This window comes from Gastrolobium bilobum, unplaced genomic scaffold (assembly GCF_033153095.1).
Source record: "Gastrolobium bilobum isolate Gb01-03AN ecotype WA unplaced genomic scaffold, APGP_CSIRO_Gbil_v1 utg8229, whole genome shotgun sequence".
NCBI lineage: Eukaryota > Viridiplantae > Streptophyta > Magnoliopsida > Fabales > Fabaceae > Gastrolobium > Gastrolobium bilobum.
In genome coordinates, this window is record NW_026896985.1 from 243304 (window position 1) to 260362 (window position 17059).

At 35.8% G+C, this 17059-nt stretch overlaps 1 protein-coding gene across 1 annotated transcript; it reads right to left on the minus strand.

The window, feature by feature from the left end:
- Positions 1–5902: 5902 nt before the first annotated feature.
- On the minus strand, positions 5903–16634 carry LOC133303221 (uncharacterized). The gene is made up of 8 exons (XM_061503102.1): positions 14643–16634; positions 13879–14020; positions 13688–13770; positions 13099–13334; positions 10780–10866; positions 9078–9177; positions 7487–7700; positions 5903–7358 (listed from the first exon to the last, which is right to left on the minus strand). The coding sequence occupies exons 1-8, from the start codon at positions 16632–16634 to the stop codon at positions 6220–6222; spliced, it is 3993 nt and encodes a 1330-aa protein (XP_061359086.1). The 3' UTR covers positions 5903–6219.
- Between the last annotated feature and the right edge of the window lie 425 nt (positions 16635–17059).

Sequence of the window (17059 nt, forward strand, 5' to 3'; positions counted from 1 at the left end):
CTGCACTTGCAGACACAAAATTGGGGGGGGGGGGGGGGGATTCACACAGGGGGTGGGTGATTCAAGTCAAGTAAAAAGAAGAGTAAATATCATTTTGGGTCTCTAACAAAAAACACGGCCGTCACTTTAGTCCCTTACAAAAAAAAATTACTCGTATAGTTCCTAAGAAATTCAAAGTGGACTCATTTTAGTCCTTTTGAGGGACTAATTTGGATCTTTTTTGAATTTGTGAGGGACCACAATTTCAACTAAATGGGTCCATTTGGAATTTCTTAGGAACCAGACGAGTAATTTTTTTTTTTTTTTAGTAAGGGACTAACGTGGGGACCGTATTTTTTGTTAGGGACCCAAAACGTTATTTACTCTAAAAAGAAAAAGAAAAAAAAGAAAAAGGAAGATTAAAGGAAAAAGGTAAAAATATGTCCAACCCAATCAACCCCTACAATTAAAAGCTTAAAGCTTAAACCCTAGCCCATTGCTTTGTCTCCTTTTTTTTTATAAACCTTATTAGCTCCAAATCTTAATAAACATCAACATTCATGAAATTCAATCTTCATCAAGTGGAGGAGAATCGCACGCGATTTTTTATATTTTTTGTGAAACAAAAGTGGCCAACTTTTTTTGAAAATATTCCAATTGGTTCATTGCTTCGCAACTAATCCGATTTGGAGCGGGTCCAGGATTAAGGCTTTAAACCCCTCCCAAAGGTGGTACTGGAGAGATTCGAACAGATGCTCTCACCCCCCACCTGCTTAGCTCTCATGCGCCAACTGAGGTACCACGATTTGGTAAAGTGGTCAACTTTGGATCAAATAGACATTGCAAAGGTGAGTTTTTGATCGATTAACTCCTACAATTATACTATATTTTACATATATCTTTTTGTGGTGTTTATTTTTTTTAATTATCATTATCTATTATTTCCTTAAAACTTTGGTTGATTCACCAAAGCTTTACTTTTGAAGTGGAAGCAAAAATTGGATCATGATCATGATCTTTAAAATAAAAAATCAGGGCCAGCGCCCCCGAACCCCCGCCCTAAATGTGCAGACATAAAAAAAAATATCCTGGGTCCGCCACTGGACCCAACTATCTACCAATTGTGCCCGATTTTGTTGGTAATATTTCTCATTTTAAATGACACATAGTTGTGTCCTTTAAAATAACAAATATTTTCCCCCATATTTTTAAATATGTTTCTTAATAATTAAATATTTAATGTTTTCCCTACCAAAAAAGATATATAATGTTTTAGCTAAAAGTTTCTAAGTCATTTTGGAATTCTTTTTATATCTATAATATATGATTTTAGTTAATAGTTAAATAGAAAAAAAATTAATTGATTATATTGTAAGTATAAAAAAATTTATGTCATCATTTAGTAATATATTATCGGCAAAAAAATTTAAATAATGCTTTTTAATTAAATATTTACGCATTTATTGCAGTTTTGGAAATAATTACACATTTATTGCACAATGTGACGCCTCATTGCGGCGTCTCACCCTTAGGGAAGACGCCCCAATGGGGCGTCACATGTGTGCCCTATATATACCCCTTTTTTTACCATTTCACTTCTCACTATTTCACCTCTCTCTAACCACGGTTTGTGCTCCCGACCGAACGCGAAGATTTTCGTAGCGAAGCTCTGCCAACTTAGGTAAGTTCGTAATACTTGCTATGTATACGTTTATATTACAGTGCTACCTTGTGAACATGTTAGGATTTATCGTATATTAGAGACTTAAAACATTAGGATAGTCACTTAGAAATTTTGTACCATGCTATGAATGTTGTAATGATATAGTTACGTAGTTATGATTATTAATACATATTTATGATGTTATTTTGTGATAGTGGTTTAGAAAATAGTGATAGTGACTTCGTAAATTTTGTATGATGTTATTAATGCGAGAGTGTATTGATAATTTTGTAGTCAGTTAGGTGTGATGATTAGTATATATTTATTAAGTTATTAGTGACTTAGGGTTAAGTATTATGTCAGTATGATTTAATTTGTGTCCAATGTTTTATTATAATTTAATTACAAATAAATGACTGTACTACGTATTAATAATATTTCATTAATGTCGATTCTAGTAAAAACGTAGGGTTTATGCTTAATTTTGTTGATAATAAATTAGGGCATTGCTTAATTAATTAGTACATAAAATGTGTTATTACATGTGATTAATTTCATTGTTGTTTTATATTATGGTGAGTTTAGGGTCATGGCTGATTCATCATCATCTTCGGGTTCTGCATCGGATGCAGAGCCTACTGATCCTAGCATGTACATCATACCTGGGCTTGAAAATGTTGACATGTCATTGAAAATAAATATGTACCTATAACGAGATCCACAATAACGTCTGCATCGAGCTGTCTATGTCCCTGGGAAATGTGCCCTTTCACCAAACACTGGTTTGATCGCCCTAATGCGCCACGGGCAACCTTTATCGTACGCACAACATTTCATGGATAACTTTGCAGGCGTGCTCTCAATTACAATTTCTTCTTGATGCTCCCTAATCAGGTTGTGCTTAAGTGCCATTTGGACATCTTTTTTGTTGCAAATTCTTGGTTCGCAAATAACTTGTCACCCAGTTGCCACAGACCTTGTATTGAACCCGATCTTGAAACCGTACCATCAGTGCATGATTCTTGTTCACTCCGATAACTCCAATCAATGTAAGAATAATACGGAATTCCTTGCCAAAAAGGAATAACAGCTTTGTCACTTGCATCTGATAATTAAAAGTCTTTAATACAAACTTCCTAAATCAGATATTAAATCAGGTATCAACTCAGGTATATACATATTATATCAATTACATTGATGATTACATAAAGGGGCAGACACAACGTCATGCAATTGCGGCATTTGCGCGACCACTGGTTCATGGTAGACTGGCATTTGAGACGCACTCATCTCACTACCTTCATCTCCATCTGAAGCACTAGCATCCTCCGCCAGAAGACGTTCTTCCATTGCGATGTTTTCATCATCGTCTTCGTCGTGCATTTCCCAAGTTGGATCATTTTGATCTCCCTCTGAAATGTTACCAACTGGAGACGCATGAGCGGCAAACGTTGATGGAAAACGGGGAGAATTTAAATCAACTGACTTCACCGGTAATGGAACATTCTCCGCTGCGGCGATGTCGACGTACAACTCCAGAAAATCTGTCCTTGACTGGTTGAAAAATTCTTCCATTGTCATCTCAACGTCTTCATCGTCAACCACTTGCAAACTAATGTATTTATCACATTGCCATAACCTTGTCATGATCTGAGTGATACATTGGTTGGCTTGAAGACTTAACTTCTGCCGAATTCTCTGATGCAGTTCACCAATGGTTGTGTTGCGTTGGATACGTGTCGGCCTTTTTTCACCTTCAAACATGACACCACGTCGACCTTCTACCTTTCTTCCATTGTAATATAACATAACACGAACAGAATTAGAATTTGAACTCATTCTTAAATAGAATAAGAAATAAAATTCAAATACTAAATTAAAGATGAAAGATTATGTATGTATGATGTTAGGAATTTTGGTAGAGAAGAGATATAAGATGAGAGAAGAGTTGTGAAGAGTTTGTAAGAGTGGAAAGGGAATATATAGGATGCACGATGTGACGCCCTTTTTGGGCGTCACATTGTGCAGTAGATCCATAATTATTTTTAAAATTGTAATAAATGCGTCATTATTTTATTAAAAAGCATTAAATTAATTTTTTTGCCATATATTATCACATCATCTAATGAGCTTGACATAATTTAATTTAATGAAATGAAGCTGACATGCCATATTATGTATTATCGAAGTCATTACAAGACCTGACAACATACATTAAATGACAGTGTAAGATTCTTGCACTAACTCATCAAATTCAATTATATATATATATATGGGAAAAGTATTTCTCCAGTCACCGGAGATAAAGTTATCTCCAGTGAGCTCAAAACGACGTTGTTTTGGGTTATAAGATTAAAAAAATATAATGACAAAGACTAATATAACCCTGCAGTATATATATAGGGTTTACATTTCTGCAGCTGCTGTACGTGCAGCACTCAAATACTTGTCATATATATACTTGAAATTAGGGGTGTTCGCAGTCTGGATTGGATCGGTTTTGGAAGCAAAAATCATCTGATCCAATCCCTTCGGTTTGATCATATAATCATCCATACGGTTTTGATTTTTTTTCAAATCTGATCCGATCCAATCCAATTTTTTTCGGTTTGGATTGGATTGATTTTCGGTTTTTTGAAAATCTTAAAATTTATTTCATGATTATTGTGCAAATAACATCTTTTGTATATATTGGCTTTGTAATTTTTTTTTTTTGAAATACAAAAGCATTAGTAAACTATAATATAATTTTTTGAATTTTGACAATGAGATATGAACAAAGATAAAATTTTGTTGATGAGATATGACTAGATTTTTTCTTGAGTTTAGTTGATGAGTTAATGAGTCTTGGGTTTAGAAATTTTTAGGCTATGATTAGGGAAATACCCAAGTACGTAAAGGAAAATTAATATATTGGATCGGTTTGGATTGGATCGGTTTTCATCAACCCATCCAAAAACCGATCCAATCTAATTAAAATTTGCGATTTTTAACCGGTTTTCGATTTTTCGGTTTTTGGTTTATTCGATTATCGGTTTTTCAGTTCGGTTACCGCGGTTTGAATCGATTTGGATCGGTTGATGAACACCCCTACTTAAAATCATTAAATGCGAAAAATCATAACCATACAAAGGATGAAAGCATTAAATGTGGGGAATCATAATCATACACCTGTCATTATTGTACGTAAAACGACTGCAAAAATGATTTTACCTATATATATATATATATAGGAAAAAGTGTTTGTCATTTTAAATAACACAAAGTTATGTCATTTTAAGAGAGAGATAGACACAAAATAAAAAAAAAATTATTTAAAAATTAAATTAAAAAAAGCACTCACTTTCTCTCCTATGATTTTCATTCATTGTGTCTATCTCTCTCCTAAAATGACATATCTTATGTCATTTAAAATGACAAATATCAACATATATATATATATATATATATATATATATATATATATATATATATATAAACACACACACCACAAATAAGTATCACTTTTAAAAAGAAAAAAATTTGAGTCGAACTATAAATTTACCCTTAATTACAATATTATGGATTGATTTTTAGGAAAACATTTTCTTAGGAGAATTGTTTTCTCCCGGTAATATTTTGATTTTTATGCAATGTTTTTTACTTTTATTTTTTTAAATTGAAAAAAAATATCTAATGCTATTTTAGATAAATTTGTTTAATATTCACCGAAAAGATATCGTTTTAGAATTAAAAAATTAAAAAATTAAAATAATATAGACTTATATCGCTGAAATAAAATAAAATTACAAACGCACTTCATCTTAAAACGATGTCATTTCAATTAACATTAGACAAAATTATTTAAAATAATTTTAAAAAAAAACGAACCCTCTTTTAATAGATGTGAACTCCATACATAATATGTCTATAACATGAAAAAATATTGAAACCCTTCATTTTTATGGAACTATAGTTACCTTCCCTTTCACTTCTGAAAATCATTATAAAAGAAATGATAGTATTCGGAAACATAAAAAGAAAAGTTTGTTTTGGAATTATCAATTTTTTTTAAGGAAATTAAGAGTGTCAAATCATGTCAACATGAATTAAGGTAGTATCATTTTAATAATTATACCATTTACCTTGATATTATTAATTGTGTCAATGTCTACCGCCTAAAAACAAGTTAATAAAGAGAGAATTGAATTTTTGAACTGCAACGCCAAAAAGAGAGAGAAGATAAAAACTAGGATTATAACGAAAGCTTTGCCCTACTCCATTTACATGGCAATACCACAATAACTATGGGGAGAACAAAATACACGACAGTCCTCATGGTGCTACTCCCCTGACCCCTCCTCCGCCCTCCCAAAAATGGAGGTAACCTCCGGACATCTTTGTCTTAAGGTAACATCGTCCAGCTCTAACAACCACTTTGCTACAACGACAAATCTCGTCACATTAAGTAGGTGGCCCTCACCTCCTTAAGGACAAGATACCTAGGACCGTCTAGAATGTATTGGTAGATTCCTTGTGTCAATGAATACCACCAACAGATAACCTACTTACAACTAACTACAAATGGAACACAGAAATCAACTTGCTTGGTTTGACAGAACTATCACCTCAGTGTTGCCACATGAAGTATTGCCACCAGATGCACAGGGAAGAGCCGCACCAGAAGCAGTGTTTGGGCTCCACAAGGATGGAGCATTGCTCCGTGCAGTTTGATCAACCTGCGAATCAGGCTCATCTACCTCTGAAGACTCCTCCATCCAAGGATTTTTACTGGGAACTACGTCTGTATCAGCAGGAAGGAAATTGGCCTCAGCTACACTTGATGCTTTACTCCTCTCATTGACACCATCTACAATCTTCTCACAAATACCTGAAGATACCACTATGGATTGGTCATTCCCAGGATTTATGTTTGTCTTAAGATTGGGTGTTCTGGCAGAGCACATTTCCGCTTCATCAGCATGTACTTCTTTTGATCCTAGAAAGTCCGGTTGAACAATATCAGTCTTGCTTCTCAGTTCACAACAGTCCGAAATCTTATGTGGACCATGGTTAATACTGTCAACAGAATCTTTTGATTCCCTTGTACTAAACACAATTTGTGAGTCAAGAGGAATACTTTCTGCCCCCCAGTGTGCAGAATTTTCATCATTCTTGTTATCCGAAACAACCTCATTTGCTACTTTCATCTCATCGGTTAAGTTTTCAGTAACCTCCAACGAAGTACCAACATAATGTCCTTCAGTAGCTTCAGTGCTAACACGAGACACAGTGAGACATTGACTTTCCTCATAAGGAACACGGCGATTTTTCGATTGGCTATCCAAATCTATTGGCTTCTCATCATATTTCGGTATGACGACACTAGTATTCTTATATGTACTCATGTCTTCAGCTTGGCAACAAGTATCATCACGGGCATTTGCAGTACTTTTGTTTTCCACCGCCAAATTCTCATGAACAGCCTGACATACAACTTGCCCTGCGACATCGTTTGGAGATTTACAATGGTGCACAGTGTTGCTAGTAATGTCAGGTGCTTTATTCAATGAGCTCTCAGGAAGCCGACAACCAGATTTAACACACATGGTTTTATTTATCTGCCATGCATTAGAGTGAGGGGTCCCAGTAGAAGTGTTCAACTCAGATCCAGTTGAGTCCGCCTGATCACGATTATTTGCTACCTTGTATATTGTATGAGTCTTAAAATTGGAAACTGTAACAAATTGCATTGTTCAAAAAACAAGTTCAAATAATCAGAGAAAGAAAAAGGATAGCAAGGATGTCAGTTCCAAGCATACACAACCACATAAAAGGACACGTCAAATGTCTAGGAAAATGTACCTTCTGTAGGAATCAGATTTTCATCAGCAAATTTATGCTTACTTATCTTCTTCTGTAACATATCTACGTGAGGGAATACCAACAGATTCATGTTATTTATTATCTGCTTGCTTGTTAATTCAAGTGGCTGAAACCCAAAAACAGAAGTCCAAGTTTCTCTGAGTTCTGAGATAGCTGGTATGACCAATAACTCAACATTTAAGGAGCTGAGTGCCTGGTAACAGTCAGAAAAACATAAGTTTTGAGGTCAGCAAAATGAAAGGTCCAAATAAAACCATATAAAATAAAAGAAATTGAGAACAAAAAGACGTTACTATACAAAAGCACACCTAAAAGTTTACCAACATATAACGTATCATCTATCAAAATGCAACATGATTCTGTCCTACGACAAGACTAACCATCTATTCTTGGGTCCTTAAAAGCTAAAACTCGTTTTGACTTTGCCAAATAGTTAATAGCAAAAATAAAAGTAGATTTTGCCAACTATATAATAATATTTTCTTTTTATTATTCTGTGTCATCTAAAGCACTCTATTCATAAGCCCCAAGGGTAGCTCAGTTGACAACTGAGCTTCCAAGGATTTGTTTGGGTCCAGGGGTTTAAACCCTCCATCAAGCAAATTCTTGAAAAAAATTTGGAGGCCAGAGGACGTGTCTCTCTCCTCGAATGGGAGATTAGTCTCACCCTTCCTCCGATGGCGAAGCTCAATGCAATTTATACCAAAAAATCTATTCATTGCAGCACATACATATATTAAGATGAAAAAGTAAAGCACTCAATAAAATCTACTTTCATTTTATCCACTTTCTAGAAACAAAAGCAAATGGAATTTATATCAGTTCCTTTGTTAGTCTTAATTAAACTTCCAAATACAAAAAACAAGGTATTAAGCAAATCATGTTAAATGTCCAATTTTTCCTCATTCAGCAAAAACAATAGCCCACCCTTAAGGTAATAAGCCCACAGATACTAGGATAGCGTTTGATACATATTGAAGGACAGCACAAACAGAACTGTACAACACAGTGATTGAGTCACAAGTTAGTTGTTTGATAACCAATGTACGGGACTAAAAACTTTGTGCTATCCATGAATATAATAAAGCAAAATACATTATGTATGTGTTGTGCATTGTTTTACACATAATAAAGCTGGGATACTCAAGAGGTAGGGGATATTAGTCTTTTGTTCATTTTGTGCTGTGGGCAAGATTTTGTAACTTAGTTTAGAGGGTAACAAAAATATAGATATTTGTGTTGTCCGTTGAGTTGCTTTTTGTCCGGTACTTGTACTATTTGAACAATCAAACACATACAATCTTTTTGTGATGTGTTGTTCTGTATTTTTTAGCAAATCAAACAGACCCTGGATCATTTACTTTTGCAAATGTGACAGAAGCAATACTACCCAGAAAAAAGAATAATTACAAGCTAACAGAACAGAATTTCAAAAAAGGAAAAGCAACAAATTTAAAAAGTTACGTGTGGCTTAAATAATGAGCAAGTCAAAATTTGTGCAATTAAAAAAGAGAGAGATATTTACCAAAAAAAAAACAGAGAGAGACAAATATAACAATTCTGAACTTACCCATTCAATGGCATTTAGAAGCCGGCGGCACATTCCTTGTCGTCTATACATATAGCGGGTACCAATAAAAGGCATCTCTGCTAGTTGGTTCCCATGGATCCTATGTGATGAATTGAAATACTTTCAGCAGAATAAAAATCTCACTTCGTCCTTCGGTAAAAGAAAAAAAAAAAAAAAAAACTTCACAAATTGTAGTGTTAATGGCTTTTTCTTTTGTTGGGTAGGGGGGATAGTAAAGCTATGCCAAGGGAAATTGCATTTTAACAGAAAACCAAGGACAGAGTTAATGATTATGATATCTTATTTAAGATGAAGGGGAGCCTTAGCACAACAGTTGGTATTTCTCCATGTGACCCAAAGGTCACATGTTCAACTAATCAATTCATATTATCAACTTCTTGCAAATGCAAAGCAGCGGAAGCTTAATAGCACCAAGTTGCCCTTTCTATATCTTATCACAGATGAATAGATGAATAAGTGAACTTCACAAAGGGAATATTTCAAAACACCAAACAAGGTAATTCCTAACAACAGGATGTTAGTGTTACATTATGAACGTTCTGCAACAGTAGACCCAAATATAACAAATAGATGGCTAAGTTGCATGGATACCGGGTACAGGGTACGGAAAACATTCTTAAAGCTAAGGTTCGGGTAGAGCAGATATATTATATATGTTGAGATATATAGTCCCACATTGGTTGTATGAGCAACTAATGTGGAGTTTATAAGGCCTTGGGCACTCCCACCCTTTGAGCTAGCTTTTGGGGTGGTGTATCCCAAGGTTCTTCAAGGTTCTTTACATGGTATCAGAGCCTCGCCGCCCCTCACTTTCTCTTGTGGCATTTCTTAGCACAGGTAGGTTGGGCCTGTTGCATTGTCAACTCTTCAAGCCCAATAGGCTTTCGTGTGAGGGGACGTGTTGAGATATATAGTCCCACATTGGTTGTATGAGCAACTAATGTGAAGTTTATAAGGCTTTGGGCACTCCCACCCTTTGAGCTAGCTTTTGGGGTGGTGTATCCCAAGGTTCTTCAAGGTTCTTTACAATATAGAAATATGAAAACGAAAACAATAAAACAATTAAATCATAACAGAGATATAATTATCATAATCTTCTAATTCAAGTAAGCAAAAATATCTAGCTTCGAAGGAAGAGAAGTAGCCACTTTTTCAATTTAGTAGCAAACAAAATCAATTAGTAACAAAAATTAGTGTTTTATATGGACTAACTTGTATTTGAGTGATAAGTGATTCTTGGGTATACACCAATGAGTATCCAATAAATACCAGTACCGGATATGTACCAGAAACAAATACAGCAACTGTTTAGGAGTACCCATGCATCATAGATTGATGGTTTTAACTCCTGAAGTTCAAATGATTAATAGCAGATTCCGTTCTCGAAAGTCCACCAACTAATCCATTTACAATCATATAAAGAAAGATCATATTGATTACATCTTGGTGAAAATTACCTATATCCTGTTTTTTTTCTACGAAGATGGCAGTTGAAACAAATACGAAAAACCTTAAACCATCCATTTGAAGTCAAATACCAAAGGAAATTAAAAAATCATTGTTCCCCCCCCCCAACAAAATATAGAATAACCATATCTAAACTTCACCCTGCACATATGCTAATTATTGACTGCTTATGAAAGCATTTAAAAGGAAATCTAAAATTTAAGTAGAAATTTACCTGATAGATGCAGCACATATAATCTCATCACCTCTCTCTAGAATTGCAGTAACAAATCCACTATAGTTCAGACGTTTGAAGTTTGACCTGACAAAGATAATAGCATATAATTACAACATATGTATAAGAATAATACCAATCCATCCTAACACAGTAATTAAACTTTAGATTAATGAAACTAGGACATCGTTTATTTGCTTAAATGTGAATGTCAAAACTACGGAAATCATTTTAAATAGAAAAAATATCATATGAAATTTTATGATGAGTGATTGCTGTGGGCATGAGAGAATTTCATGGATCACAAAAAAACAAAGTTATTAAGCATGAGCATTGAAGAGGTCATGCATTCCATAGAAACAATCTTGACACAGATTGAATTGCAGAACACGAATCAAGAGATTTTTTAATGCAAATTATATAGAAAACTGTGGTCTATCACTTCCAGTCACTGGTCAACAACACTAGTTTCCAGAATATTTGAAAACCTAGCTTTTGATTTTCAGTATAGACAGTTAGTATCACCATTGCACATCACAAGTTGTCAGATTAATCTGCAAAGAAATCTGAACTTCAAACCAAAGGGCTATAGCCTTTATGCTTCTAACTTATAAGCCCACTCTTTCAAGAGGACTCCAATGCGTAGGCAGTTATACCACAAAGGAAAATGAATATCTATATATATCCTGAGGGTCTCAGAAAAGATTCCTCATCCCCACTTTATACCCCAAGAAATTCTACTGTGCTCACAAAGGAAAAGCCCATAATCCTAAATTTCACAAGCAGAATCTTATCCTGAGTCCTGACATACACATGGCCACTCTGCCAGCACTTGGAGGTTAAAACTATAATATTATATAAATCTTCCGGTTGATCTTAGCCACTGAAGGAATCTTTGCAAGGGCAAATGCACAATGTGGATAATGGATTTTCAGAAAGGGGAATGCACACTTATTCCACAATTTCCTAATTTTACATTTCCAATGCTTGAGGCATCATATATTTATAGTTTTATACTTATAAAACCTAAAAGTGAGGTTATAATGTTTGCTATAATTTCTACATATAATCCAGGTTATAATTTCAGAAAGGGGAATGCACACTTAATCCACAATTTCCTAATTTTACATTTCCAATGCTTGAGGCATCATATATTTATAGTTTTATACTTGATAAAATCATAAAACCTAAAAGTGAGTTTATAATGTTTGCTATAATTTCTACATATGAAGGCAGCCACTGCCAGACAGCCACCATCTTTACAGAAGTGGTTGTACACATAGGAAATAGAGCACTTTCTAGAAGCATTTGTTGCAGCAGATAGCATGCAATCAATAATATCAAGGGGAAAAAAAACTACTTAAAAATATATGCAAATTTCCTCTCCAGATTAGGGTCCTAGTTATTCCTAATTCCTAAATAAACTAGCATTTCCCACCGTAGTTATCCAGTCACCTCAAAGGGTTTGTTTTCTATTCTAAACTCTCTTGTTTGGGAACCTTAAATGAGAAAACCAGAAGCTCCTCTTCTCCATTCTCTTTGAGACAACAAGCTGGCCTGCTTGTAATATAACATAAAGCCTGCATATTTGTCTTTATCTTTAAGGAAAAACCTTATAAGTAACATAATAACCAAGAGTTTAACATCAGAGTTTTCCCATTGATTGTTTAATGATGTATCCATATTTGAACTAAGTACTTCAAGTACATTAGTACATTACACCTTTCATTAGAAACACATGGTGAAGTAAAATGTTGTATCTACAGAATCAACACAAGAAATTTATTTATGACTCCTATCTTTATCAGTAACCTTTTTTCGTTTTCTTTTCTTTTCTTTCCCCTTTTTTTTGAGAGAGAGAGCAAGAGAAAGAGGAGAGGGTGAATCCAGGCACTTCAACTAAACCATAAATATTTGGCAACATAATCTGAAACTTCATATAAATTATCACGTTACATTCCATATCCATATATCAATGGTTAGTAACATAAGGGGGCAGGACTAGGACTAGCTGAAAAGCTCCAAAATTAATATCCACCTTCATTTACATTTATCATTCAATTCCACAAAACAACCCCCACTGATTTAGTATCACTAGAGTTGTCCCAAACTTCCATTCACAAATCATATGATAGTCGCTTAATTCTTGTACTTTATATCAACTCATAAGTTCCAAAACTTTCAAAGCTCGTATATTAATGTATGTCACCCCAAGAAAACCTATTTTCAAGGAGAAACTATTGGTGCAACTCAACCATGTGGTCCACACCAAGAAAAGTGGTAACGAGGACATTAAAGAAAGAGGGCATGTGATCTTACCCACAATTATACACAATACTGTGGATCAGATTAATCCCGCTTCTATGATCGATATATGGCATGAAGCACTCATCCATTATTGATACAGCAACAGCCAGCTTGGAATTATATTCAACCATATGAGGTTTTATCTGAGAAGCATCAAGGTCAACATCTGATCGCCGAATAAAGGTCCAAGAAAATCCATCTTCAATTTCATGCTTAACCCCAAGAAGCATTTCAAGTCTCTCAGATAACTGGAGGACAAAATAACAAAACAAATAAGTTTGATTATAATGACAGGAAAACGTCTACAGATTGAGCAATAGCATCAACAGGACGCAGCAAACCATTGTAACCACTATAGCAAGTCAAAAGCTAAGCACAAAGCTCCTCGACTAACGAGAGTAGGGGTGAGTACCAGCCTTACCCTTGCATTTATGCAAAGAGGCTGTTTCTCTATTCGAACCTGTAACCTTCCGGTCACAAAGAGCAGCGCAGTCACAAAGACCAACCATACCGCTGCTCCAACATTACCACTACAAAATAACTTAGCATCAACCAAAATACATGAGAAGATCAAGATTCAATGTGAAAAAATAGATCATACCTCTTGACATCTGTCTCCACAAAAGAAGACATCCCTGCAATCATTTGTCTTGTCGCCATTTGCCTCAATACAGGATTTGTGATCTACAAAAGATAAAAAGATGTATTCTTTTCTAGCTGGGAAATAAAGCAACTCGTCCTGAGAAATGAGTATCTAATTAAAAAATGAATTTACATATGCCAAGGACATACATTTTTCCTCACATAAATGGCATGTAAGTAATGTAGACATAGTAAAATCATCATAGCCGTCTGTTTGGTTTGAGCTTCCACTAACCAACCCACAAAATTTGCAACAGCAATAAATGCAGTGCCAGTCACCAGAAGGGAACTTCTGCAAGCAAAAAACAGACGCTTTATTTTCCAGTACAAACATTAAGTTGTCCTATTTTCCATATGCAGTTATATAATGGATACATCGGAAAACTACAGAGTATAAAAATAATAATAAGATTTTCCCATTGCTTCTCATGAAATGTTCCAGAAATTCAGAAGGCATATCCATCACAAGTTTTCAAATAATGAAACACTTATTATCAGCAGGTGATAATTAGGTCCTTCTTAGGTAGTGAACGATCTTAGCTACGAACACTCAATGCCGGATAATAACTGATGGGCAAGCATAGGTTATGCCCAATATAGCCGTCAAAACAAGCTGATACCAGACAGCCTTTATATTTGAAGGGAAAAAAAAAAGGATAACCAAGACGTAAACAGAAAGAAATAAAAAGACAGTGATGTCAACAAAAGCCAATAAAATTTGCACCAAGTTGGCAAAAATTAAAGTCCTTTTACAGTAACGTGATAACAGATACTAATGAAAAGGGTCAAGAAGATAGTTCATAACAATATGAATTATGTATCAATAAGAAAGTCAAATCAAAAGAGTTCTATTACGACTAATTATGTCAAAATAAATTAAAAAAGTCCCTATAACCATGCATCAATATACGTACTTTTATATCCAGGCAGCTTTGATGAAATGTTGATGGGCAACCATCACAACAGATCAGGTCTCCACCATCTCCACAGATACCACATGTATCATCATTTGGATCTTTACCCGCAACATCAACGAAATGAAAACCTTTCCGTGCAAATTCATCTTGTTTATTCCATGAATCTAGCAGGCATTGAAAGAGAGAAGTTCCTTCCTCTATATGTATATTTTTAAGTGGATCAGTGAGTTTGCTTCCTGCATGAGCTTCAAAGTCTGAAATTGTTACGATTTCATTACAGCAGCCACAATGAATGCCATCTCCTGTGATCTTACCAGACAAACATTCCCTTCCGTCTTGCTTATAATGAACCTTCCCATTTTGGAGGATAGTACCCAAATCAATCATCCAGGCAAGCACAGTTCGTTTTCCACTGTATGACACATATCCATCAATTTCTGAATCTATCTCCTCCTCAGCATTGCGAACCAACAGAGCACACCGCTTCTTGTTGTGTGTTTTATGGCGCTTATGATCCCTGAGCAGAACTGGCATCCTGCTAGCTGATGTAAGATCTGTGTTGCCCTCATCAAGAAGTGAACGTTTCCATTTTATTTTCCTTTTCACTGACTTACCCATTCCTGCACCAGAACCTGGTTTTCCTTTTCCCTCTTTGCTATTGACTCCATCAATCGTCTTTCCACCCTTTCCCCCTTTTTGGGTCCATTTATCTTTTCTTTGCTTGACAATTACCCTAGTTAGTATCTTGAAATCCTCTTCTGGTATTGGTGTAAATTTGAAACCTGGCCCGTATACCTTACCTTCACCATCACCAGCTTCATAATGCCTTTTAAGCCTATTGTAGGCCAAGGTGATTGACCAGTGTGTCTTTCCATCAAGACTAACATACACTGCATCATTGTACACTCTGCCATTCCTCGGTCTATACTCAACTGTCCAGCCTGCAGCAGAGAGCCGTTCCATTATTTGATCCCTCACTAACTGCCTTAATTTACTCCTTACATTACTCTTTACTTCACTCTTTACTTTACTCTTTCCACTTTTATCTACAGCAAGTGCTTTCGATATATTTGATCCAAATGGTGAGGCCACCCCATTGTTCTCAGTTTTCTTCTTGACAGGAGAACATCCCTTCTTTTCTAACTCATTCCCAGAAGTTCTCCTTGAGTTCGTATCTTCAATTGCATTCCCATTTGCACCATCTTTCATAGTTAAACCTTTTTGACGGTCCACCTTTCCTTTTCTATTATGCGCCACTTTTAGGAGATGGTTTTGTCTGCCAACCTTAAGGGGTGGTCTTCCACGTTTACCCTCAAGGGGCGGTCTTCCACGTTTACCCTCAAGGGGCGGTCTTCCACGCTTACATGGCAACCAATCAACTAATTGATCTTCCTCTTTCAACTCTATTTTGCGAGGCCTCCCACGCTTCCGTTTCAAATTCTTCTTGCCATTCCTTTCCTTCTTCACCCCAACCCTTTCATTCTCACAACCCTCGGTAACTAATTCATCAACTTCTTCATATTCCGTCTTAACTTCTACCCTCTCAAACCTATCTTGTCCTCTATTATTTCCGGAAATGACACCACCATTCTCTACGTTAAAACCTTTTTTAGAATCACCCCTCTTCGACCTTGAGCGCAATACCCGACCACCAATCAACACTCCATCATTTGACCCTTGTTCCTTCTTCTCCTCCATGTCAACATCAGCTTCTAAAACGTTAGCCACACCACTAAAAGTACTCCTATCTTTCCCATTCTCGGCTAAGTCAACATTTCCACTCGTACTCACATCCAAATCCAAGCCACATTCTTCTTTTACTGCATGTTCAACAGCGTCCTTCTTCTCAATCGTCAAGTCAGGTGCCCCTAAACCCTCGCCACCCAAATCAAAAGCTTCATTCTTCACATCACCGCTTTCGTTGTGAACAACTCCCCCGCCACCAGAAACCTTCCCCGATCGAGTCCGAGATCTCAACCCCTCTCTCATTTCTCACGGAACCCTAATTTTACAAACACCGTACAGCTGGAGTAAACTGAAAGAAAAACCAAACGCACAAAACACCCATGCAATTTCTAACCCGAATGCTTAGAGGTGCAGTGGAGATGAAGCAAACTCCCCAACGAGATTTAAATGCAACTCGGTTTCTCGAAATCAGAGTCGTGACAAAAACGCAAGTCGCTGAAGGAAAATCGAAGAGAAGAATCAGATCAACATCAAACGCAAAAAAGGGATGGCAAAAATCTCGTACCTCACCAATGTACAAGAAATTGCAGGGAATTATACGAAACCTAGCACAGCATGCGATGAATCAGTTGGTTCCCTAAAAGTATAAGGGACATGGCGTCCCAAGGTGGTTTTCGAATTCGAGGTTTTAGAGCGAGAAAGAGACAAAATAGTAATAGAGAGAGAGA